At 38.3% G+C, this 25,350-nt stretch overlaps 1 protein-coding gene across 2 annotated transcripts in view; it reads left to right on the top strand.

Moving 5' to 3' along the window:
- The window catches only part of zfr (zinc finger RNA binding protein), a 52,597-nt gene extending 27,629 nt beyond the window's left edge, over positions 1–24,968 (top strand). Inside the window, exons 8-20 of one of the 2 annotated variants that reach the window (XM_062416964.1) lie at positions 1,722–2,028; positions 2,108–2,289; positions 2,375–2,494; positions 2,795–2,940; positions 9,850–10,006; positions 11,084–11,286; positions 12,045–12,195; positions 13,487–13,628; positions 15,685–15,782; positions 16,605–16,700; positions 18,798–18,909; positions 20,648–20,745; positions 23,669–24,968. In XM_062416964.1, the coding sequence (XP_062272948.1) occupies positions 1,722–2,028; positions 2,108–2,289; positions 2,375–2,494; positions 2,795–2,940; positions 9,850–10,006; positions 11,084–11,286; positions 12,045–12,195; positions 13,487–13,628; positions 15,685–15,782; positions 16,605–16,700; positions 18,798–18,909; positions 20,648–20,745; positions 23,669–23,851 (1,995 nt within the window). In that variant the 3' untranslated portion in view covers positions 23,852–24,968. Of the gene's footprint in view, positions 1–1,721; positions 2,029–2,107; positions 2,290–2,374; positions 2,495–2,794; positions 2,941–9,849; positions 10,007–11,083; positions 11,287–12,044; positions 12,196–13,486; positions 13,629–15,684; positions 15,783–16,604; positions 16,701–18,797; positions 18,910–20,647; positions 20,746–23,668 lie in introns of those variants that run through there. The other variant, XR_009925036.1, reaches the window with a different exon arrangement.
- The last annotated feature ends 382 nt before the right edge of the window (positions 24,969–25,350 follow it).

Genomic DNA, 25,350 nt, shown 5'->3' with positions numbered 1-25,350 from the left:
CAGGACTGGCAGTAGCAGCACCACAGCAGCTAAGTGCTCTGTGTGGACGCCGCAAGCATGCACAAGTGCTGCCCAGGTAGATGTAGATGGTGTGTGCAAGTTGTAAAGGTGATGTTAATCCTAGTTAGATGATAAAGAGACTAGACAGTCCTCTGAAGCTCCAGCTCTTTGAAGGTTAGATACAGTATGTCTTTTTTTTCCTTAAAATGACTAACCCCTTTTTTGCTCTTTCATTAAAATAATTTGTTTTGTTTGATCAGAAAAACTATTTCTGATGTATAGTGATTTATGTTATGCCATGCACATTTTTTGCATTTGTAGTGCCCCCCAGTAGGCGATTTGAATTAAATTTCCAGGGTATATTTCAGGTACTTATGTGGACACATCCTGTAGGTTTTGTGTTGTTATTGTGAAGCGACCTTGGGTTTTGTGAAAGGCGCTATACAAAATAAAGTTGTTATTATTTTATTATTATTATTGTGATGAAAGGCCCAACAGTTGTTGACTTTTGTGTATTTATGTGCTGAGCCACACCCTTTTGAGGTTCATTCATCATTATCTTAAAAACTAAACAAGATATTAACAAGCGTCATACAACTTTTGCTAAGCTTTGTCGGATGATGATCAACATAAAATTTGGTAGCAATCACACCTATAGTTTGGGAGGAGATATCAAAATGTATTTTTCAAAAATTTAAATCCATCATGGTGGACTTTTTTTAGAGCACTTTGAGCTGGACTTCGGTGTCAAATTTCAAGTCAGTCAAGCTTACAGCGTGAGGGGCATGGCATTTCCAAAAAACGAAATTATTTGATTTAGTTTTCAGGAGAAATTATGTATTGTTTCAATAAGCTATAAGGGGACCAACATATTTGTCCGTGTCTGTACACAAGTCTGCCCCTTGGGAATGCATGCAACAAACTGCCCATTATGTAAGCCACTTTATCCTATGCAGTGATTTGGTGACTGAAGCCTATCCCAGCTCACATTGGATGAGTGACAAAAGGACCGTTAAGTCACAAATGTGTCTTTAGGGCGTACTCACACTAGGTGATCCGTGCCCGAGCACGTTTGACCACTAAAGTCCAGTTTGTTTGACTACTGTGATCACTCTGTACCATGCCCAGGCTTACTTGAAGAGTTGGGCCCAGGCACGGTTCAGTTGGACGTGACGTCAATCATGCAACTGTCCCATTAAATCACTGCGTTGCATAATTGCTAGGGCTCTATAAGGCGTGTGTGAGGGCCGTGTGTCAGTGTGTACAAAACGATTCCAAATAAGCCACAAAGTAAATTTATGAACTCCATTCTGCTGTGCAAGAGCGCTTTCTTCAACACAAAAAAATTGCACTGTGATGTAGGTTAGCTCAGGCCTGGATCATTATATGCAATGTGAGCGCAGGTCAGTGGGGGAAGGGAGGGCAATCATGTTCGGGTATGGTACAAGGCAACCGGGCCTAGTGTGAGTACGCCCTTAGACTTTGGGAAGCAAATGGAGCACCACTTTTATAGCTTAACATGCAGCCGGAATATAAAAACGATGAAATAAAGTGTACAAACCAAAACGTCTGTTACAAAACAATTAAAGTTATGAAATCAAGAAAAAAACATTTCTTTTCAAGCCATGAATATGTTTAAAATCTTTTGTCTGTGTTGTTAGTAAGATAAACAGAAACACAAACCTGCTGAAATTCTGTAATCTGTATTCTCTTTTCTCTAGGTTGTGAAGCTTCATACCAAACTTGGTAAACCTATTCCCTCTACTGAGCCCAGCATGGTCACTCAGACATTGTCCTCCACCACAGCTGCCCCCAGCAAAACCACCACTTCTATTCTGTGCAGCTCCACTACCACCAACTCTCTGTGTGTGGCTGCCTCTTCATCCCTTGCTGCCTCCAGCCCCCTCTACCCGAAACCTGTCAGCAGTAGTGTGGCGGGTGTCAAGAATCTGTTAGCCAACAGCCTCTCTACTGCCAACTCTGGCACAACTGCAAAGAAAGTCAACACCCCCAAGATCAATTTTGTTGGTTAGTATCTATCTATCGCTATATCTATATCTATATCTATATCTATATCTATAATTACATTATAATTTCTTGAATGTAGGTGGAAACAAACTACACAACACAGTGAAAATGGAAGAGGTTAAAGTGGAGGCATCTAAGCCTGCAATGCCCTCTTCAGGTGGTCAAGACGCCAAGACAGAAGTTTCAGATTCTCTGACTACGTCGGCCCTGGCTGCACTGCAGAGTGATGTCCAGCCTGTCGGCCATGACTATGTTGAAGAGGTAAGCCTTGAGGCAGGGCTAGAACCAACCCATACAAATGGGCAGAAAAGCATCAGTGAGAATAATATGTCAAACTCATTTTTAGGTCCGAAATGATGAAGGCAAAGTCATCCGCTTCCATTGCAAGCTGTGTGAATGTAGTTTCAATGATCCAAATGCAAAGGAAATGCATCTAAAAGGACGACGGCATCGTCTGCAATACAAGGTTTGTTGCTGACACAAATTTGTGCTTGAGATATCTCAGAGTTGAAAATCGATCCTAATCAGTCCAGTTACATATTCACTTCTTAAAGTGATGAATATTTGGGCCTATGTCATATGTCATTTGAGTAAAGTGAATCATTTGTATGAACAAAGAGAAGGTGGCTTGTCTCCTCCATGATGTTTGAGAGCTGGAGGGCTCTGAAGGGAGTTTTTTTTTTGTGTGTGTGTTTCTGTGTTCTAAATTACATCCTTGAAATTTTGAGTTTGTATTTTGTTGTTGTTTTTTTAACATATTTTGTAGAAGAAGGTGAACCCAGATCTGCAGGTAGAGGTAAAACCCAGCATCCGAGCTAGAAAGATTCAGGAAGAGAAGATGAGAAAGCAGATGCAGAAAGAGGAGTATTGGAGAAGAAGAGAAGAAGAGGAGCGCTGGAGAATGGAGATGCGGTATGGCTATGGTCACTTGTTTTCAATAGTTGTTAAGGAGGGGAGACAATATATAAATATTTACCATGTTTGGCTAGAAATTGAAATACAGTAATACAGGTCTATATATGTGCGTTTGTCGCATATCTCTTGAACCATTCATCTTATTGATTCCACATTTGGGAACAAATGCAGTGTTGAATTTAGTGCAGTTTATATTAATAAACTTTAAATAAACTAAACAACATGGAACAACATTTTCATCAATATTCATGAAGGCTTCCATGACCATTTGTGTCACTGTCATTGTGATTTATTAAGGGAAATGTACATTAATTCATGGGTGCACAGTTTTATAGATCTATTTTTGGGCTTTTGTGCATTTGCTAAAACCGTATTGGAGAACTAACAGCGGAATGCTGAATATCGCTCTGAAGTCTCTGATAGGTCCAGGGATTGGACTGCCAAAAGGCCATATAAAAGTCGGCCATTTTGAATCAAATTATTGATTTTGCTGCCGATTGTGGCATCATATTTGAGCGAACTAATCCTAGGGATTTTATCACACCAACTTCAAATTAGCACAGAATCATCTTGAGACATTGGAGATGAAAAGTTATCAAAAACTTTCTGATTAGGGATTCGGTTTGGGCGTGGCAGTGCCGACAATTTCCTTCGTCATTCGATCCTTCGCCAAAAAGCAGGAAATCCTTAACTCCTACAGAAATCGTCCGATCTACACCAAATGAATCACGCATGTAGAGAGTCCCGCCCTGAACACTTCTATGCATCAATACTGTGTCATATACACAGCGCCACCTACTGGACACAGGAAGTCAGCCTCATATGGCAAAGACTCCTTTATTGCTATGATGATGATCTTTGTATTAAGGAGCCATATGTTTCACCTCTGGTGGAGCTGAGCACTCAGTGTGTGCTGCTCACACAGAGACAGTGAACCAGGTGAAAACTGGAGGTACATTTTTTTTCCTAACCCTTTTTTTGGTCAAATTCGAGATGAGCAGAAATTTAAAAATGGTTCGATTTTCTTTTCATATTTAAAATAGTAAAAGATAAAATCACTGGCAAACAGAAACAAAAAATGACCACTTTTCTCAACACAAACCATTTCTGAACATTTATACCTCCGACACCACTGTGGTTATACAGACCGCAGTATGCCTTATATTGCCTGTAAGATTTTCCATTTCATTTAGAAAAGAGCAGCCCTGTTTAGTGGCTGAAATATAATCTTTTTCAGCAGGAGAACAATTTGCCGTTTTCTCAGCTGTTTCCACCTTGTTTTACCTTTTTAAATCCTTACGAAGCAGGTTTTTATGGTTTTAGGTTTCTATGGAAAGGTAGATGGTGAACAACTTATGACTCAGTCAGATTTTTTTCCCAAATGAATCCAGGTCGTCAAATTTTTGTGTAAAAAGTTCACTTGTCCCAAAAAAATTATAATACACCCTAAATATACAGGCCTATGCCCAAAATTGCTGCTGTACCACATGCATGTATTGAAACAGTCCCTCTTTCACATGTGGATGCTGCTTCTATGTGACATCAACAGTGAAAAAGACAATAGCATAAATTCCACATTTATCAGCATGATACAGTGTTGAAAGCAAATGTTTTATAACTCCAATTGTTTGGGTGATAGCTATGCTGTGATGCTAAAGACGATGGAGCTGAGTTCCAGCAGTATGTGCTTTCAATGTAAATAGCTCAGTTCCAGTGGGCTCTGGCCCGATTTGCCAATACTAATGACTAGGGTTGGGGAATCTCTCTGCACCTCACGATTCGATTAAAATCCGATTCAGAGGGCTATGAATCGATTCTAAAACGATTATTGATGCATCTAGATGCATCACATCCTCATTCTTACTGCGAGGCAGTTTTTCATCAATTTTCAATCTCAATCAATCAATCTTTATTTGTATAGCGCCAAATCACAACAAAGTTATCTCAAGGCACTTTACACATAGAGCAGGTTCTAAACCGAACTCTTCAAGTTTTAATTTATAAAGAGACCCAACATTCCCACATGAGCAAGCATTTAGTGACAATGGCAAGAAAAAACTCCCTTTTAACAGGAAGAAACCTCAGGCAGAACCAGGCTCAAAAGTGGGCGGCCATCTGCCTCGACCGGTTGGGGTAGAGAGGAGAGAGAGGAAGAATAGGAGAGAGAGAGAATCACATAGAAAATAAACATTGAAGCTAGAAGGTCCGGGACTGGAATCTGTCATCCGGACGTCTACAGGCCCAGATTGCCTGTGAGATGAGAAAGCACAGACAACTCCGGGGAAGAAGTGTAGGTTACTGAATGCATTAATAGTACATGAATGTTATTGGATATAGATGGATGGATAGAGAGAGAGAGAGAGGAGGAGAGAGGAGCTCAGTGCATCATGGAGGTAGGAGTCCCCCGGCAGTCTAAGCCTATAGCAGCATAAACTAGGAGCTGGCTAACTATAAGCTCTATCAAAAAGGAAAGTTTTAAGCCTACTCTTAAAAGTAGAGAGGGTGTCTGCCCTCCGGACCGAATCTGGGAGATGGTTCCACAGGAGAGGAGCCTGATAACTGAAGGCTCTGCCTCCCATTCTACTTTTAGAGATACTAGGTACCACAAGTAGGCCTGCGTTCTGGGAGCGCAGTGTTCTGGTAGGTACATAAGGTACTATGAGCTCTTTAAGGTATGATGGAGCCTGACCAGTAAGAGCTTTAAAAGTGAGGAGAAGGATTTTAAATTCTATTCTTGATTTTATGGGAAGCCAATGCAGTGAAGCTAAAATAGGAGTAATGTGATCTCTCTTTCTAGTTTTTGTCAGAACGCGTGCAGCTGCATTCTGGACCAGTTGGAGAGTCTTTAGAGACTTGTTAGGGCAGCCAGATAATAATGAATTACAATAATCCAGCCTAGAAGTAACAAATGCATGGATTAGTTTTTCAGCATCATTTTGAGACAGAATATGTCTGATTTTTGAAATGTTACGCAGATGAAAATAGGCAGACCTTGAAATTTGTTTTATGTGGGAATTAAAGGACAGATCCTGGTCAAATATAACTCCTAGGTTCCTTACAGTAGTACTGGAGGCCAAAGTAATGCCATCCAGAGTAGTTATATCATTGGATAATGTGTTTCTGAGGTGTTTAGGGCCAAGCACAATAACTTCAGTTTTTTCTGAGTTTAACAGCAGGAAGTTACAGGTCATCCAGGCCTTTATGTCCTTGATGCATGTTTGTAGTTTAGTTAACTGGTTGATTTCATTAGGCTTTATTGATAGATATAATTGAGTATCATCTGCATAACAATGAAAATTTATTGAGTGTTTCCGAATAATATTTCCTAAAGGAAGCATATATAAGGAGAATAGTATTGGTCCAAGCACTGAACCCTGAGGAACACCGTGTTTTACTTTTGTTTGCATGGAGGATTTATCATTAACATTTACAAACTGAAATCTATCTGACAGATAGGATTTAAACCAGTTTAATGCTGTTCCTTTAATACCAATTAAATGTTCAAGTCTCTTTAACAGGATTTGATGATCAATAGTATCGAAGGCAGCACTAAGATCTAACAGGACGAGGACAGAGAGAAGTCCATTGTCTGATGAAGTTAGGAGGTCATTTGTAACTTTTACCAGTGCAGTTTCTGTACTATGATGAGCTCTGAATCCAGACTGAAAATCCTCAAATAAGCTGTTATTATTTAGAAAGTTACACAGCTGATTAGCAACTGCTTTCTCGAGGATCTTAGAGAGAAAGGGGAGGTTCGATATGGGCCTATAGTTAGCTAGAACCTCTGAATCAAGAGTAGGCTTCTTAAGAAGTGGTTTAATGACAGCTACTTTAAAGGACTGTGGTACATATCCAGTTACTAAAGACAGATTGATCATATTTAATAAGGAAGTACTAACAGAGGGAAGGACTTCCTTAAGCAGCCTAGTTGGAATCGGGTCTAAAAGACAGGTTGATGGTTTAGAGGAAGTGATCATTGAGGTTAATTCTATAAGGTCGACTGGAGAGAAACAGTCTAAATAAATATCAGGTTTAAAAGCAGTTTCTGAGTTTCCTATGTTAGAGGATGAATCAGTGCTTATTGAGGGCAAGAGGTGATTAATTGTGTCCCTAATAGTTAAGATTTTGTCATTAAAGAAACTCATGAAGTCATCACTACTGAGAGTTAAAGGAATACATGGATCAGTAGTGTTATGACTCTTTGTCAGTTTAGCCAAAGTACTGAAAAGAAACCTTGGACTATTTTTATTCTCCTCTATTAGTGATGAGTAGTAGGCAGCTCTGGTGTTACGGAGGGCCTTCTTATATGTTTTAAGACTATCTTGCCAGGTTAGGTGAGATTCTTCTGATTTGGTGGAGCGCCATATTCTTTCTAGTTTTCGTAAAATTTGTTTTAATTGTCGAGTTTGGGAATTATACCAAGGAGCTGTCATTGATTTTTCATCAATTGATACAAGAAGTCCGATAAATATTAACTACTTTAAAATCTGAATGTCAGTCAACATGCATGTTAAACATAAATGTTTTCACATTTAAAATAAGTAGTCCAAAATAAGTCAACATTATAGACATAGTAGGCCTAGCTGTCTGTATGAGACTAACAAACTGAGGGCGGAGTGTAGCCGTTTATCATGATTCCATCAGTGGAGAGCTGCCTCTCTGCTGCACTGTTAGCTCCGGGAAAGACATCACTGTCCAACACGCTGAGCAGCTGCAGGGTTGTTGAGGTGAGACAGACTGAGCACCCGAATTATTTTCTTCACTTCAGAGTTTACATTGTTTCATGCGGCAGTGTGTGCTGGTCAGCTGCTCTCCTTAGCTGCGCCGCTCCGCTAACATTAGTGTTAACTGAGTAACAGCGTTTAAAGTTCACAGTCAACTTCACAATAGTCTCACAAAGGTAATTATTTTGTTATTCAATAAAAAAGTGCTGCAGTCACTTCCTTTTTTAAGATAAACTACACATTAACTCCGGCTGCTTCGCTGCCCTCACTGTTTGGTTCTGCCTTTTGTAGTCAACATCAAGTTAATAACTAAAGTTTAAATAATCGATTCTTGACTTTTGTTAATCGATGCAGCGTCGTCCACGTCCGCATCGGGATGCATCATATAATCGAGAAATTTCCCCAACCCTAATAATGACACACACAGTGTAAATTACCCTAAAGAGGTTGCCTACCTGGGCATCTCTACCAGTCAGAACCAAAGATTCCCTTCAAATGAGCAGCGGAGCAAGCACAATTTTTGATGTAGCATTTCTAGATATAACATGATTTTGGATGACATACCAAATGAGGAAATATCTTTGGGAAGAATGGTGTTCATCTCTCCAGTAGAGTTCCACAGACTTGGGCATGTTCTTGAGTCTTACACCACGTTCCAAATTATTATGCAAATTGGATTTAAGTGTCAAACATTTTTCATTTTTCAATTAAACTCATGGATGGTATTGTGTCTCAGGGCTCTTTGGATCACTGAAATCAATCTCAGACACCTGTGATAATTAGTTTGCCAGGTGAGCCCAATTAAAGGAAAACTACTTAAGAAGGACATTCCACATTATTAAGCAGAGTACAGGTTTCAAGCAATATGGGAAAGAAAAAGGATCTCTCTGCTGCCGAAAAGCATCAAATAGTACAATGCCTTGGAAAAGGTATGAAAACATTAGATATTTCACGACAACTTAAGCGTGATCATCGTACTGTGAAGAGGTTTGTGGCTGATTCAGAGCACAGACGGGTTCGTGCAGATAAAGGCATAATGAGGGAGATTTCTGCCAGACAAATTCATCGGATCAAGAGAACAGCTGCTAAAACGCCATTACGAAGCAACAGGTATTTGAAGCTGCTGTTGCCTCTGGAGTCCCTATTCCAGTCTACTATTCGGCCACCCTTAACCAATGCTCAGTGGGCCCAGAAATACATGAACAGTAGTGGATGGTTGGTGAATGGCCACCATGTCCCAACAAGGAGGTGGGGGAGTCATGTTTTGGGCTGGAATCATGGGGAGAGTGCTGGTAGGCCCCTTTAGGGTCCCTGAAGGTGTGAAAATGACCTCGGCAAAGTATATAGTTTCTGACTGACCACTTTCTTCCATGGTACAAAAATAAGAACCGTGCCTTCCGTAGCAAAATCATCTTCATGCATGACAATGCACCATCTCATGCTCTAAAGAATACCTCTGTGTCACTGGCTGCTATGGGCTTAAAAGGAGAGAAACTCATGGTGTGGCCCCCATCCTCCCCAGACCTCAACCCTATTGAAAACCTTTGGAACATCCTCAAGCAAAAGATCTATGAGGGTGGGAGGCAGTTCACATCAAAACAGCAGCTCTGGGAGGCTATTCTGACATCCTGCAAAGACATTTCAGTAGAAACTGTCCAGAAACTCACAAGTTCAATGGATGCAAGAATTGTGAAGGTGATATCACAGAAAGGGTCCTATGTTAACATGTAACTTGGCCTGTTAAGATGTTTTTTTTATTGGAATAGATTTTGATTTAAGTAAATATGACCTCCTAATGCTGCAAATTCAACAAATGACCATTTTCAGTTATTTACAACCTATAAAATGTTTTGAAACTGCGTTGTGCATAATAATTTGGAACAGTGCATTTTGAGTTTTTTATTTTTGAAAAAAATACTGTTATCATTGGGACGTTTGTTCAATAAAATTATACTCTAAAGGTTGATGACTTAAATTATACTGACTGTCATTCTCATTGACTATTTAGGAAAATCAGAGAAAAATATCATTTGCATAATAATTTCGAACGCGGTGTATAGTCGAACAACAACTTACTAAGACTCATTATTTTTTTGTGCTATTTTGTCAACCTTCTCTACACTAGAAACTAGTTAAACTGCTGTAAACTAGAAGGAAGACAAGCTGTGGTTTATATTTTCAGGCGTTACGAAGAAGACATGTACTGGAGACGTATGGAGGAAGAGCAGCATCACTGGGGTGAGCGACGTCGTTTACCAGATGGAGGGTATCCACAGGGCCCTCCTGGTCTACTCGGAGTTAGGCCTGGCATTCCTGGCCTGCAGCCTCAGGGTCCTTTGGTAAGGCTTTATGATTATGCATATTTAGTGTGTCTCAGTATATTTCTTAGTTAAACATTCTTGTCAGACCACCCTGAATTGTCTAGCTCTGTGTTGGCTGGATTGGCAGGCTGTGTGTGTCAGCAAAGCTAATATTAGATTGAATGTTGCCAAAATTGCTAACACGTAATATTTTACTTTATAAAATGGTATGCAGTTGGTAATTGTTGCCCCCTAATGACAAAATTTGTACTTATTGGTACCTGGTTGTTGACATCTAAACATCACATCCTTGTCAGAATAGTTTTCTTTGCCACCTTTTCCCACTAGAGCTTTGATAAATTAATTTACATATATTCCAATTCAGCCGCTACTTCATATAAATCTAAAAAACCTCATGTTTTTGCACCCTGACCCAGTGGCCTCACTCGCGTGCCTGAGGAAGGCACTCTTACTTTAAATTCATTGCGTGAAACACAAAGCACTTTATGACTGGATTTGCATCTGGTTACTGGTAACTCTGTAACAAACCTATTTTTTGACAGCTGAATTATTATTTTTAAATGTTTTTAAAATAAAAATCAAGTCAAGTGGAAGCAGCTGTGACTGTTACTGACGGGGTCGTTTTGGTCCCAAGCAACACCAACATTATTTTTTTATTTATTTCTGCACTTCACAGTTCAAAAACCACATGTGAAAATACAAAGTGCATTATAAATGGCCACAAGGTGGCACGCTTGGTTATTAATGTTAATATGTGGAGTGCCAGCTTATTTTGCTCAACACAATCTCTTATTTAGCTTTTCTTCCATCAGTCTTCCATCAGTCTTTCTGAATAAGTGGGTTTACTTCCAATATTCTAGGACAAATTGGCTGCACTACAGCCTTTTCTATCAAAGGTTAAACTTATGGTTTACTGTAGAATTTCAATGTTTTATTTCATACTTTTGATGAATGAGTAGGTGTCCAAATTTTTGACTTTCATCTCAGTAAGACCATGCAGAGTGTTAATTATTATCTTCTTTTATCTGTGTCAGACCTCAGAACATAATCGAGCTAAAATTGAAAACAAACCTGTTGAACCTTTGTGACCTTTAGCCTCCACGTCGGCCTGATTCTTCAGATGACCGCTATGTCATGACCAAGCACGCTGCTATCTACCCCTCAGAAGATGAGCTCCAGTCTATTCAGAAGATCGTGTCAATCACAGAACGTGCCCTCAAACTGGTCTCAGACATAGTTACAGACCAGGACAAGGCCAAAGAAGAGGACAAAGAGAAGAAAGAACCTTCTAAAGACAGGTGTGATATCTAGACTGCTTAGAATAGTAAGCCTTCCTTTGGACAGGACAACATTTTCTCATACTCAAGCAAATGCTGAATACACCTTAATAGTCCTGTATAGGTCATATTTAGCAAATTCCTCCCTGCCCCACACATGCAATGCTCAGTACCAGAACCAAACCATCACCCCCAAAACTGTATAAACATGTTCAGTGATATGAGTTGAGTTTTACTTTCAGTCTGATACATTTGCATTGAGTTTGACAATGTACATCATCAACATGATTACTTTCATTTTTTCCCCCGTGTTCTGCTGAACATACTGCAGATTCCAGGTTTATAAGTAATATAATTTGGAGCATAGTATAATTACTTAGGATAAAAAAGTCCCTACCATATGAATGTGTGTGGCTATTTTTCGCCCAAACTGGCACAGGAGATTAAAAAGTTCTGATATTCTTAGACTTGATCTGCCTACCCTCTGTTTTGTGCAATGTAAGCTAGATCATACAATGAAATTAATAAAAATGCGGCCAATAGCAGAAGCAAACGACAGTTTCAGTTGGGTTTAATTCAGCAACTGAATGATGGTTTAGAACATTTGAGAGTTAACCAAATTGTGTGTCCTCCATTAAGTCTTTCAAGTAGTAAAACCTTACATTGTTGCCATTAAAATGCTGTATTTGATGTATTTACGTTTTCAGAATGTTAACATAATTGTTGTTTCTTTTGCTTTGCCATAATTTACCACACATCTTTCTTGTGTATCTGTCTAGAGCCCTGAAGGGAGTGATGAGGGTGGGAGTCCTGGCAAAAGGCTTGCTGCTTCGTGGGGACAAGAATGTCAACCTAGTCCTGCTCTGCTCTGACAAGCCCACAAAGGGACTCCTCACCCGCATTGTGGAGCACCTCCCCAAACAGCTAACAGTAACATCTTTACAAATGTCACACCACAGTCAATTTTTTTCAGTGGTCATTTTAATAGATACCTCCTAGAGCTTTCCTGTTTTCCTCAAAAACATCCAGAATTCTTGCAGAGTGAACATGATGCTAGAAAGGAAAGGGATTTTAATCCATAACCATTATGCACACGCATGGATGAACCTCTGTTTAACCTAATCCCACAGGTGTCCACTGTCAAGTATTTCTGATGTTTTTAAAATTGGGGCTTCCCCCTGAATTTTATCATTATTCAAGAAAGCACCCTCAGTCAAATCAATCATTTTCAATTCACAGAATGTTGGGTCATTAAAATTGGTAGTCATAAAAATGTATTGACCAAAATGTGTATGGAACCCCACAGAACCTGCCTTATTCCACACAACTTGAGGTGCAATGAATGCCGACTTGTTAGAGATGTAGGTGGTTTTAGAGGACTAAGTAGTCTTGTAATTTGTAAAGAATGTCTCCTTTTAAAACCACTTTGCTCTGTTTACGTCAGAGATTAAATGAAGATTCCGGTTTGATGTAGCTTTAAATAATTTTTCTTGTTCCTTATTTAACCAGGTCAAAAGTCTCATTAAGACTAAAATCTCTTTTTCGAGAGACTTGACCAAGATAGCAACAAACCTTGTTAAAACAATAAATACAAACAACATAAACGGATGAATACAACTGTCAGGGACATCACCTACACACCACAAACTGAACACAGTATCCAGTTGATAATCAATAAAAGAGTTAAAATGTAAAAAAGTAAACAAAATACCCAGTAATATGCAGAAAATTCATTAAAGATGCATAAGCAAGTATGAATTTCCGAGAATATTCCAAATGAAGTAAAAGCAACCTCATTGACAAAGCACCATTTTCACGATCCTTTAGAAGTGACTATTTCAAGCTCTGCTCTACATTGTTCCAGAAGGAAGGGGCAGCGCATTTAAAAGCTTATTTGACTAGCTAAGGCAGGTTGGCAGCATGCATGGCAGCTTCTGACATTAGTGTGTGTGTGTGTGTGTGTGTGTGTGTGTGTGTGTGTGTGTGTGTGTGTGTGTGTGTGTGTGTGTGTGTGTGTGTGTGTGTGTGTGTGTGTGTGTGTGTGTGTGTGTGTGTGTGTGTGTGTGTGTGTGTGTGTGTGTGTGTGTGTGTGTGTGTGTGTGTGTGATTTTGAGTGGTTGGTAGACTAGAAAATGCCTATATAAATACAGTCCATTTACCATGTACTCAATCTACAAAGAAATAATGTTTGTGCAATTGCATCTACACCATTTCTTCCCAGATGGTCACACCTGAAAAATATGAGGTCACAGGATCTATCCAGGAAGCAGCCATTATTCTGACATCCTGTACAGAGCCACCGATGCAAGTGGCAATTACACTGACTTCGCCTGTCATCAGAGAGGAAAATGGCCCGGATGGAGGTTGGGAAATCCATAACAGCCCTTCATATTGCCCCTCTTTTCTTGTCCTTCTGCTATCTCCCTATAAATCAATTTCAGTATGTTGGTTGACACACTTAAAGAGCACTATTCTGCTGGCACTCCACAAAGATGTAAAACAGATCATCCCTCAAACTTACACTTTTTGGTCTTTCTTTCAGAATTGGTAGTAATAAAACTTTCATTTTTAATACAACCTTGGTGTGACCAACTGAAACCATTTTAGGGACTTATTTCAAGGAAATACTTTTATAATCTGCTTTTATAGGTACAGCTGATAAAAAGTCCTTTTGTTGTTTTGTTTTGTTTTTCTCAATTGATTCCCTTTCTCATTTTGTGGGGGTATGTCAGTTTAAAAAAGAGGTGAGTGCCAGCAGTATTGCTCTTAGGCTTTTGCTCTGTACCTCTTACTTCTCAAATGCTATCTTTATCCCTTTGAACAAAGCATGATCAGTGTTTGCATTGTGTTAAGTCTAGTTATTCCCAGATGAGATACTTATTTTGTTTCCTGTGTTCCAGGGGATTCTGTTTAAATTTATTGTTAGATATAATCAATGGGAGACACGCATTACAGTATCTTTTCTCCAAATTTTTCTTGAGATGAGGAGAAAAAAATGAATCCTCCACAAGATGGAGAAAATAGACATCAGGAGTCACTTCTGTTCAAGTTTAATTTGGAATTAATTGTACAAAACAAAAAAAAATCAACTAATTCTTAAATCAAGAATTGGCATAAGAATCCCACACAGCAAGGGACAAGGAATTGGGTGTTATTTTCCCACAGGAAACAAATCTTCCTTTTGTGTACTGGTGAACAGTTCACCATGCTAAGGTCCCCTGTTCTGAAGTGCTCCCCTGAGTAGATTGACATCTACCTTAGGACTCTAAATTGGGCTCGATATAGAGATATTTTAGATTGATTCAGAAAAAGCCTTTGACAAGTTCTTGTCATTTCAGTTTCACTGATGATGGAAAGACGAGGACAAATAATTTTAAGATAGACCATTTTTTCCTGAATTAATTGACAACAGAAATATGAAGATATAGCTAAAAGATTGAACCATATTGTTTTGAAATCTGATAATTTCCATTTTTCTTAGGGGAGTATTGTTAAATTTCAGGTAAGAAGGCTATGACAGAGGAATCTTTGGTTTGAACTGAGTACAGCCTTTGGTATACAATGACTGTTGGGTTCTTATTCCAACCTACTGGTACGAGGTATGCATGCAGTGATATCCTAACCCCTTTTGTTTGCTAGTAGTTCTCCTGTTTTTTCTCTTCTTCAGCACCCATTGCTGCTACCATTTTAAAGATCATAGTCGTATTTACAAGTCCAGCATAAAGACACCTTTATTTCTTTGAACAAAAAAATAATGAATTTGTCCAGTACATTGTCTCCATCAGAGGTTTAATAGGGCCCAACCGCTCCGGAAGGATTTTTGACCAAGGTTTTCCCTCATCTCAAAAACTTTGCCACACCTACCATTGCCATGCCACTTTTTATCAGGTCACTCCCTGTTGCCAATAGCAATTTATTTCTCTCTGGCACACACTATTCCAAATAGTCATTTGCCATGGAATCCCTCTGCTATCCCAGTGCTTGAGCAAAGAAAATTCACAAAAATGTCCATGGTAATTTACAAGTTAGTGATCTTTACAACACAATTACCTGATAACATGGTATTGGCTTCAAAACATCTGTGAGTCTAAACCGATGTAAATTTAGCTAGATTGTTGCTTTCCAAACTATTTATCTAAAATGTTGAATTTATACCCCATTTACAGAATATAATGACTCAACATGTCCAGCATAAAGATACTGTTGGTCTGCATCCATTCACTTTGACAATGTTTTGGTTTCATTCTGTTTAATTATAGTAACCTTTTTGAAATAACCAATGAGTAAGCAGTCAGTCGTAGGTTGTCCTGGAAAGAAACATTGGTATGTGTGGCAATGTGTTTGTTCTTTGCCAGCCTTGCTGACCTGGTCAAACACCCATTCCTCATCATCATTTTGACACTTCAAATCCATTTTTAGATGTAACCTCGGGTATGGTGAAAGACCCAGCGGACGTCTTGGACAGGCAAAAATGCCTTGACGCTCTGGCTGCTCTGCGCCACGCTAAGTGGTTCCAGGTTCGGAACATCATTTTACTTTCTTATTGTAGCCTTATGAGATGCATTATTTGTTTATTCATTTATTTGTGTTTTACACATTTGGTTTCCATTTTATAATAAGGAAAACTTTTTTACGAGAAAAAATATTTGTAAAACAAATATCTGAGGGTGACTCCTACAAGAATTTGGTCAATGTACATTATCATATGTATTGATCATGAATCTAAGTGAATCAGAACTTCTCATATAAAAAATTACTCGAGCAAAGGACTGGCATCCTTGTCCTTGTCAATTTTCCAAGTACTGCATTGTAGTAACATGTGATTCCATAAGGCTGCACAATAACTTGCACAGAGCTGTGCAAAATTTGTATTGTTTTTATTCTTTATATTTTTTATAGAATGGGGATTGAGAGAAAAAGGAATATTTGAGTAGTTTCCTGTGATTCTGCTACCTGAGCAAAAGCACAGGCAAAGTAATGCAGATTTCCTTAGCTCTTTCAGTCCCTATACTCTCCTTTCAGGTGGACTTGTACTTTTAAGTACCTTTTTGTGAGATACCCGGATAAATGTGGGGTCAGGGTTTAGAAGATGGCAAGGAAAGTTCTCATTTCTTGTGCATCTTGCAAACTTTGAACTCCCTTACTAACTGTGAGGTACAAGACTACTGGGAATGGCAGCTGATTGCAAACTGTTATGGCGCATACACCCCTCAAACCATACTCAAGCTTCCATTATGCACAGTAGTTTTTGGACCTCTAAGACAGAACTGATTCACTTGTTTGGTCCATCTCTTGTCACTCTTGGCCACTTGGTAAACCTAACTTTATTGCATCACAAGGCTAGAGCCAATGGACTCCAGTCCTGTGTGATCATCATTCGGATCCTGCGCGACCTTTGTCAACGAGTTCCTACATGGTCGACCTTCCCAGGATGGGTATGTTATATAATTGTGCTAAAAAAAAAAGCATTTAAAGGTCTCAGTCCAATGTGTGATTTATTGCTGTGCCTGATAAGAGTCAACATTCTTAACAGAAACAGGAAATCTTTGGTTAATTGCTTTGGTGACCAAAGCTAGTGTTGCAATTCTGACAGTGTCTGGTATTTAGGACCCCTTTACTGCCTGTTTTTGTTTTTGTTTTTACAAACCTTTCACAGGAACCTTTAGTACTTGACCTTTCGTAACTTAAGGTTGAGTACTAAAGTAACCTTAACCCTTAGGTTCATAGGTTTTATTTGATATTTAAAGTGATTTACGGTTTTGCAATTAAATTACATTCTGGTAGCTCATAGACTATAATAATTGACAAATGTTACAAATATAGTCATCAATTTTATGTATATTGTGTAAATCATAACAGAAGTTATCTCAGGGCATGTCAGAGATAGAGCAGGTCTAGACGGTACTCTTTTCGGTACCATTCTCCCATGAGCAAGCACTTGGCCACGACAGCAGTTTCTTCCCTCTTTAACGGGAAGAAACCTCAAGCAGAAACCAGGGTTGAGAGAAAGAAGGGGATGTGGAGAAAAAAGAAATTTGCCAACTGTGGTATGAGCTAATGATGACAGTTATATAAGTTAATCACTCTTTTTTTGAATAACTGATGAATTAGCTTTAGCATTAGCGTTTTTTTCTGCTACTGTGATCCTCATTGTGGAAACACCTTCTTCCTCAGAGATACTCCAGTCATTGAAAAAGCCACGGCTCACTTAGCCTGCTGCATCCTGCCTACCATTTTCTTAGTAGTAAACTTTAACAATTAAGTTCCTGTGACTATTTGTTCAAAAAAGGTCAATCATTTTATTGTTAAGGGGCCAGTATACTGGTTGAGAACTGCTCGCTGGACAGACTTTTTTTTTTCTTTTTCTTTTTTTATATAACCAGAATTTATATCGCTGGACAGTCAAATAGAAAATTCCCCCAACTCCCTAGTTCTGCTTGACCCTTGGTCCCTACACATAATTTTTTTCCTTCCTCATAAGTCCCATCAGAGTTATAATCAAGTGATAGAGTTGTGATTAGGGCCGTGACAATAACCACATTAGGGTAGGATAAGCGAGAGAAGCACATTGAAAAAACAATCAACATTGAAGTTAGTAGGTCCCAGATGAGAGAATAGCGGGTCCAGGGCATGAATCTGTCATCAAGACATCTACAATCCCAGGTTACCTGTGAGACGAGAAAGCACAGATTCAGTCCAATCACATTTGGAAAATCTAGAAGAGCCGCATGCTTTATCTTCATTCAAGTTAGCCAGGGCTTAACTGGAAGTAACTGGCGCAAGTCGCAAGGGTGCTTGCTCTATGGGCCCCCACAGATGTGGAAGCTATGCAGAACTTTTTTTACTTAATTTGCCACTGAACAACCTTCATAGGAATGAATGGGGCCCCAACTCTGACACTATCCAGTTGTCTTAATATATCAATGCTTGCTCTGGGGGGATGGTAAATTGCTGGGATACACTGCTATTTCACCATGGTACATTGGTAAGAAAAAAGTTGAATGTCAACTTGAGGCTGAGAACAGCCAGCTCTCCTTTTCTAGCAGTATTTGCTACAGTGAGTCTTTGACCACCAGCAGCAGATGGAGGAGGACAGACAAAAACTGAAATTATTCCACAGGGCTGTTCACCAATTTGTTGTTAAAACATGTAGTCTTTCTAATGGTACCCCTTTCCAAAGGGTTTTGTCAACAAGGAGATATGGTCTGATAGCGTCTATATATAAAAAAACAGACTACATTTGTTACAAAAAGGTTAACAATAAATAAATGTATTCTTAATTGTAGATATTGGTCAATGGTCTAAACATTGTTGTTGTATGAGAATAAAAATAACCATGCTAGTCTAAAAATACATAATTGTCATCTTTACAGTATCGCATTTGTAATAAATATGTTATATCGGTCTCAACAGATAATTGTTTTTTGTTTGGGCCTGAAATACCATATCAGTGTGTCTGTAATGGTAATGCTAGCAGAGATTGTGTGTGTTTTCCAAGCATCTAAGCCATTTTCACTCTTTACTTTGTTCAGGCCATGGAGCTTCTAGTTGAGAAGGCCATCAGTAGTGCCTCTGCCCCCCTCAGCCCAGGTGATGCACTGAGGCGTGTCTTTGAATGTATTTCTTCTGGGATTTTGCTCCCTGGTAAGATATTACTTCATTTTCCTATATATTGATTAGTGTTATACTGATTAGGCTCTTGTACTGTCCTTCAGACCAAATAAATGTGGTTCTGTTTGAGAACCAAAAAATGTCATCTGAAAAGGGGGGCTTGTTCTTTGTATTCACACTCACTGTATTTACATGCACTAATGTAATCTGACTACTACTGTCCTCTTTTGGTAGTAACAGAATAACCTGACAGAATCAAATATTATTTTCTCAAGAGTTTTCTCCAAGGAATTCTGTGCTGAGAGACAAATAACCTGGTTTTGGTTTTGCACACAATAGATGCAATATTTAATCCAGCAGGTACTAGGTTTGCCCCAGGGTGGTTGTTACCCACCTGAAAAACCTTCAAGCACAAGTTCATCATTTTGAGAAATGTACTTGTTCGTTTTCTGGCAGAGCCCATAGGGGACTTTATTAAAATTATATATACTGAATGATGTAGACTTAACGTAATTCCAGAACAACATAATTTTGCACATATGTATGTTATGAGCAAAAAATGTCAATGAAAAAAAATCGTATTGTATGTGCATTCTGTGACTATATTAAAGTGAAAATGGAAAACATTTGACATTTAATTTTCAAATCTGTACCCCACTATATAATATTCAGATCTTGAACATTTTAAATGCAATATAAAGTACAACCTCATTTACCATTTATATAATCAATATTTAAGTCACAATGAAAATAAAAAAGGCAGTTTTCTAACAGTCTGAAAATGAAATGTCAAATCTATTTTCATTTTCAAAGACCTAACCTGATTTGCAGTGGACAATAATTAAATGCAAAAAGGGAAACGGAACCCCCAATCTATTGCATCTACATATCAACGCACTATTTATGGGGTCAGAATGAAAATGAAATTTGGCATTCCTCTCACCAAGGCAGGTCTTCAGGTCTTCTATTCTTAATAGCACACAGTCCCAGAGAAAGGTCTGACTACACTCCACTGTGTACATTTGCACTTATTTCACCTTAGCAGTGCACTATAATCTATTTCTAAACAAATTTAAGGCAAGAAAGAAGCCACACAGTTGCTGAGTCTTCACTCATATTAGATCTACAAAGCCTAACGTAAAAATGTGTTCTTAACTTTTATGTGTGGTACTAATGTCAAACTGCACAAATCTGTATAAGAAAACGTGTGTCTGACTGTGGATAGTGGAGCTGTTGGCTGGATTTTGTTGGTTGCAGCAGAGGCTGGAAGTTTGAAATGTGAAATGCATTTTCATTACACCCTCAACAGCAGGGAATGGCCCATGGTTGAGCCATGCTGCTGAAGTACCAACCTGCGACGACCCCCACTTTCCTAGTCTCTCTTGAACAAACCGTGTTATTGTAAGACTCAACCTTTGTGTCTGTGCTGTGGACACCAGGCGGACAATCTAACTGGAGGCTATTATTCAATTAGCAGAGCTACATTAGCTCCCTCCCCTCTGGTTTAGTTATGTAATGATGGGGCTTCTGATCCGGCCTGTTCCTTCCTCTTCTGGCTTGTATAGGCAGCAGAGGCTTCTCAAACATGCAACATGGGTCTGTTGGGGTACAATTTTATTGTTTTGAGTAATGAGTTGAACTAAATACTGATCAGCATACCAATTACTCAGTCAACTTAAAACCATGTCAGCAGTTATGTAGTTCAAATCCAGAGAATACTGAGCTGTCATTAAATGAAACATGCCTAATACAGTTTTATTTCTTTTCACAGGTGGTCCAGGATTGGTAGATCCATGTGAAAAGAATCCTTTGGATACCTTAACACCTATGGGAGAGCAACAGAGAGAAGACATTACCTCCAGTGCCCAAGTACAAGCTCTTGAATTCATAAACTTGTGACGTTAAGACATTCATCTGTAATTTAGGTATTTATGGTTATTTCCATAAATACCTAAATTATTTATCTATAATACTGCGTATGATAATTCACACTTAGAAAGTAGAACTAAAGTGACATTCATTACAAGATGATTAGTTAAAACATTTCAAAATGCACTTGCATTATTTTGCATTTTGTGACTTTCAAATAAAAGAAGTCATATATTTCCTCATTGAAGTTTTCTTAAAAATAGTGTTAAAATCTCGTCTCATCTCGATCTCGTGAACCCAATATCGTGTCTCGTCTCGTCTCATGAGCTGAGTGAATTGTCACACCCCTACTAATAATGTAAAATTTTGAAATTTATTTTAAGTTACAGGAACCAGAAGGTAAGGTATTTAGAACATTTAACTGCTTGACACTGAGAGAATACTGCCAGAAAAAGGAACATCTTCAGCCAGAGCTACAATAGAATGGTTCAGACCAAACATATTCATGTGTTTAGAATGGCTTAGTCAAAGTCCAGACCTAAATCCTATTGGGAATCTGTGGCAAGACTTGAAAATTGCTGTTCACAGGCGCTCTCCATCCAATCTGACTGAACTTGAGCTATTTTGCAAAGAAGAATGGGCAAAAATTGCAGTCTGTAGATGTGCAAAGCTGGTAGAGACATATCCCAAAAGACTCGCAGCTGTAACTGCAGTGAAAGGTGGTTCGACAAAGTATTGACTCAGGGGCTGAATACATATGCACGCCAAACTTTTCAGATTTTTATTTGTAAAAAATCTTGACCACCACGTATCATTGTCCTTCCACTTCACAATTATGCGCTACTTTGTGTTGGTCTATCACATAAAATCCCAATAAAATACATTTAAGTTTGTGGTTGTAACGTGACAAAATGTGGAGAAGTTCAAGGGGTATGAATACTTTTGCAGGGCACTGTACATATTGTGTTTATTTTGGCCACAGGGACCATTTTAGATTAATTCCATGATTAATTCCATTCCAATTTGATAAATTGGAAGGGAATCTAAAAATGGTCTTCAGTGCCAGTTCATTTCACTATCTTTGAAAGTTAAATATTAAAATACATATGTTTTTTGGGATTTGATGGTTCTTAAAGGATAGGCTCTGTTTTCAAGTGTCTTAAAACAGCCAGGTACCCACAAATAGACTTTGAAACATGTTTTCTTGCTGTAATCATTCCTTCTGTTCATACTGACCATTAGAAGATCTGTTCATGATGGGGAACGGAAACCACAGTTCTTCATCTATGAAAACATTAGGGCTGCAGCTATCGATTATTTGTGTAATCGATTATTCTATCGATTATTACATCGATTAATCGAGTAATCGAATAAATTATTTTGCCTTATTAAATAGTGAAAGTAAAGATGAGAAAAAGGACAAAAAAGACGTCTCTGAAAATGAACAATCAAGTGGGTTTTATTCTTAAACTAAACCCACTTATTACATTTAACTTCAGTACCTTCTGAAACAAATAAATGAAAATAATAATGCAGTAAAGTCAAATGACTTTGAAACAAGACATATTTAAGATTTATAACTTAGACAAAGGCTATTTGGTCTGAATATTCAATTGTTTTAATCAAAACTAAACCCATTTATTGCATTTAACTTCAATGCCCTCTGAAACAAATACATGGACCTACTAACTTTTAGTGTGATTGATTTTAATTTTTGCATCATTATGCTACCATACTATTAAATGCACTAGATTGCTCCGCTCCTCCTACCTCAGGTTTTCAGTGTAGAGACCTGAGATCAACCTCCCTGCTCCTCTCCTCATCTCCTACTGCTGACTGAGATCTTCTCAGCAGGTAGAAACTGATAGTTCACTAACTAGAACAACAACCTTAATGATCTGACGTTATAAAAAGAAGACATGACGGGCAAATAAACGATAGAAAACCGATCAGTTTGGGTGTATGTGTGTGTGCGCGCGCGCACGCGCCCCTTGTTGTCCCCAACTAGATGCCGCACACACTTTGTAGTTTTCACTCTCTAGTAAACTGCTCCGCGACATAGCGAGTGACATGATGTGCGTCAGTAATAATCATCCGTGTAAAACACAAGCAGAGCAGGTAAAATAAACGAGTGAAATGAATTAAACGAAGCTTCGATTCATGAAAAAATGAATCGATCATTTTTTGTAATCGAATTATTCGAATAATTCACGTAATCGTTTCAGCCCTAGAAAACATTTAAACGTTTATTTGAAAATAATATGAAGCTTAAACCGTTTCTCACCTCTAAATCTGACATGGATGAATTAAATTAGGTATGCATATGTCATGTCTCAAAATAAACCTGTTGGAGCCATACATTAAGTCCAACAGGAGGCCACTTTGAATTGACTTAACAATTTTTGCGCCTTCTTTGTCATTTGCAGGCATTGTATTTTAACACATTTCTCAGACCTATTTGACCTGACTCACAAATTTAGTCAAAACCTTTTGCAATGAAAATGTATCGTTTAAAATTCCATCACAGCTCAACAGGGAAACGGTATCTGAGGAAATGCATAGTGATAGGGATTTTTTTTTAATTTATTTTATTTATTACAAACTTTATTTGACTCAGATGGTGGAAGCTTCATAATCTTCAAACAAACTTTTAATACATTTTTCCTTAAAATGGGCACTGGATTTTGTCCCCCATCCTCTTAATTGTCACTATGAGGTTCGCAGGGTTAAGTTAATTTAATGTCTTGTCAAATTGATTCAGACATTTGCATTCCCACGTACAGTTCCTCCCTGTAATGCCTAGATGATTTCAGGGTTGGTGTACACGAGGGACTATATGAGACACCCTCGGTTTCTTTTGGCTGCCTTCGCCTACACTAAAAGAGTAACTGTTTTGAAATGTTATTTCTTTTTCTCTATACAGTTTGCTCTGAGACTGCTGGCATTCCGTCACATACATAAAGTCTTGGGTATGGACCCTTTGCCGCAGATAAACCCTCGCCTCAACATCCGAAACAGCCGCAAGCGTCGCCGTGACAACAGTGATGGGACAGACGGCTTTGAGGGTGAAGGCAAAAAGGACAAGAAAGATTATGATATTTTCTAAGCCTCTCAGTTACTCATTCAAAGTAATCTACATGAAAAAATGTACTAACATGTTGTATTTAACAAATGGGGTGTGCTTTCTTCTGTGTACTGGCTGAGGTCCAGTGTTTTGTTTTTTAAAGCTACAGATATACCAATGTAATTGCAACCTCAGTATCACAGGAACAAAAATATCTATTTGTGTACTGTTTTAGTTATAGATTTAAAGTTTGGGTTCAAACTTAAACTGTACAAGAAAAAGCAATTTTAACCTTGAATAGAAGTGTTGACTGGTTTCTTAAGCTTCTGCTGCTGCTCTGTTCTTAAATATGTTTGTCAACTTTTACTTTGAGGGGAAAGGTAGGGATCATATGATCAAAAATGGAGCCAGACTTGTTAATTAAACTGTATTTTGGATTAGGAGAAAAGCAATGTTTAAATGTCAATGCCCTCAGTCATTTGTATAGTTGCGTTCAGAGGTGGAGTATGTTGTTGTACTGTTGTGAAGCATTCATTTGGCCAATTTAATTTTCAGTTATGTTGAACATCAGTTACTCTGTGCTTAATACAAGTGATGTTTGATGCTGTGGTCTTATGTCTCAATGCTAGGCTACACTTACACAAATTCAGGAGAACCTTAACTGTTGAAGGATCTGTGTTAGTAGTGAACTTGTCAGCCCTAAATGTAGTTTGTCTTATTTTCACATGTACAAAAGTATTTGTATAATCTTTAAATAGATTTAAAAAAGAAAAAGAAAAAAATAATATTGGGTTGTTAAAAAGCATGGCCATGTTCAGATTGCATTCTGTTTTCTTATTTAAATTTTTGTTTTCCAGGTTAACTTTATCAGCTTGCTTGCTCTATCTTGGTTAGGTGCTAAATTAAATTCAGTCCTGGAAATAATAAGAATTATGCCTGATAATGGGAAGGGCTGTAATGTGCTTGCCCTTAAGTGTAATGAATGCCTATCTGCATTGTACATTCTGTTTTACAGTTCTAGTAACAGAATAAATCCAGATTGAAGAACTGTGTATATTTTTAATGAGTACAGTGTACCACCAAGAGAGAAACCAAGTTAAAGGCAATATATGTACTAGTTACTCTGTATTTTGATGCCTCCATAAAGAATTCCACTTCATTTATGTTGCATCTTAAATTATTTTAGTGTCACTGTAGAGTTTGCACAGATTAAATTATGAAATGTAGTGGTAGCCAACCTGTATTACTGTTAAAAAAAAAAGATGTATAAGACGCACCTTTTTAACGCAATCATTTTTTCATTAAAAAGTGAGGTGCGTCTTATACACCAGTGAAACAGAGGTTCGATCTGGATATGATTATAAGTATGTAAAAGGCTGTCTACACTAAGAAAATAGATATTGAGCTGTTACTGCTGTATGTTGGATGTAAAAAGAGGAAAGAAAACCAGGCGTGTTCATTGCGGGTACTGATTCAGTGTGTTGATCAGAAGTATTTCAGACAGTAGTAGCTGTGATGTTTCAGTATTTACAGACCTGACT

This window comes from Scomber scombrus, chromosome 4 (genome assembly GCF_963691925.1).
Source record: "Scomber scombrus chromosome 4, fScoSco1.1, whole genome shotgun sequence".
NCBI lineage: Eukaryota > Metazoa > Chordata > Actinopteri > Scombriformes > Scombridae > Scomber > Scomber scombrus.
This window is presented reverse-complemented; position numbering and strand designations above follow the sequence as displayed.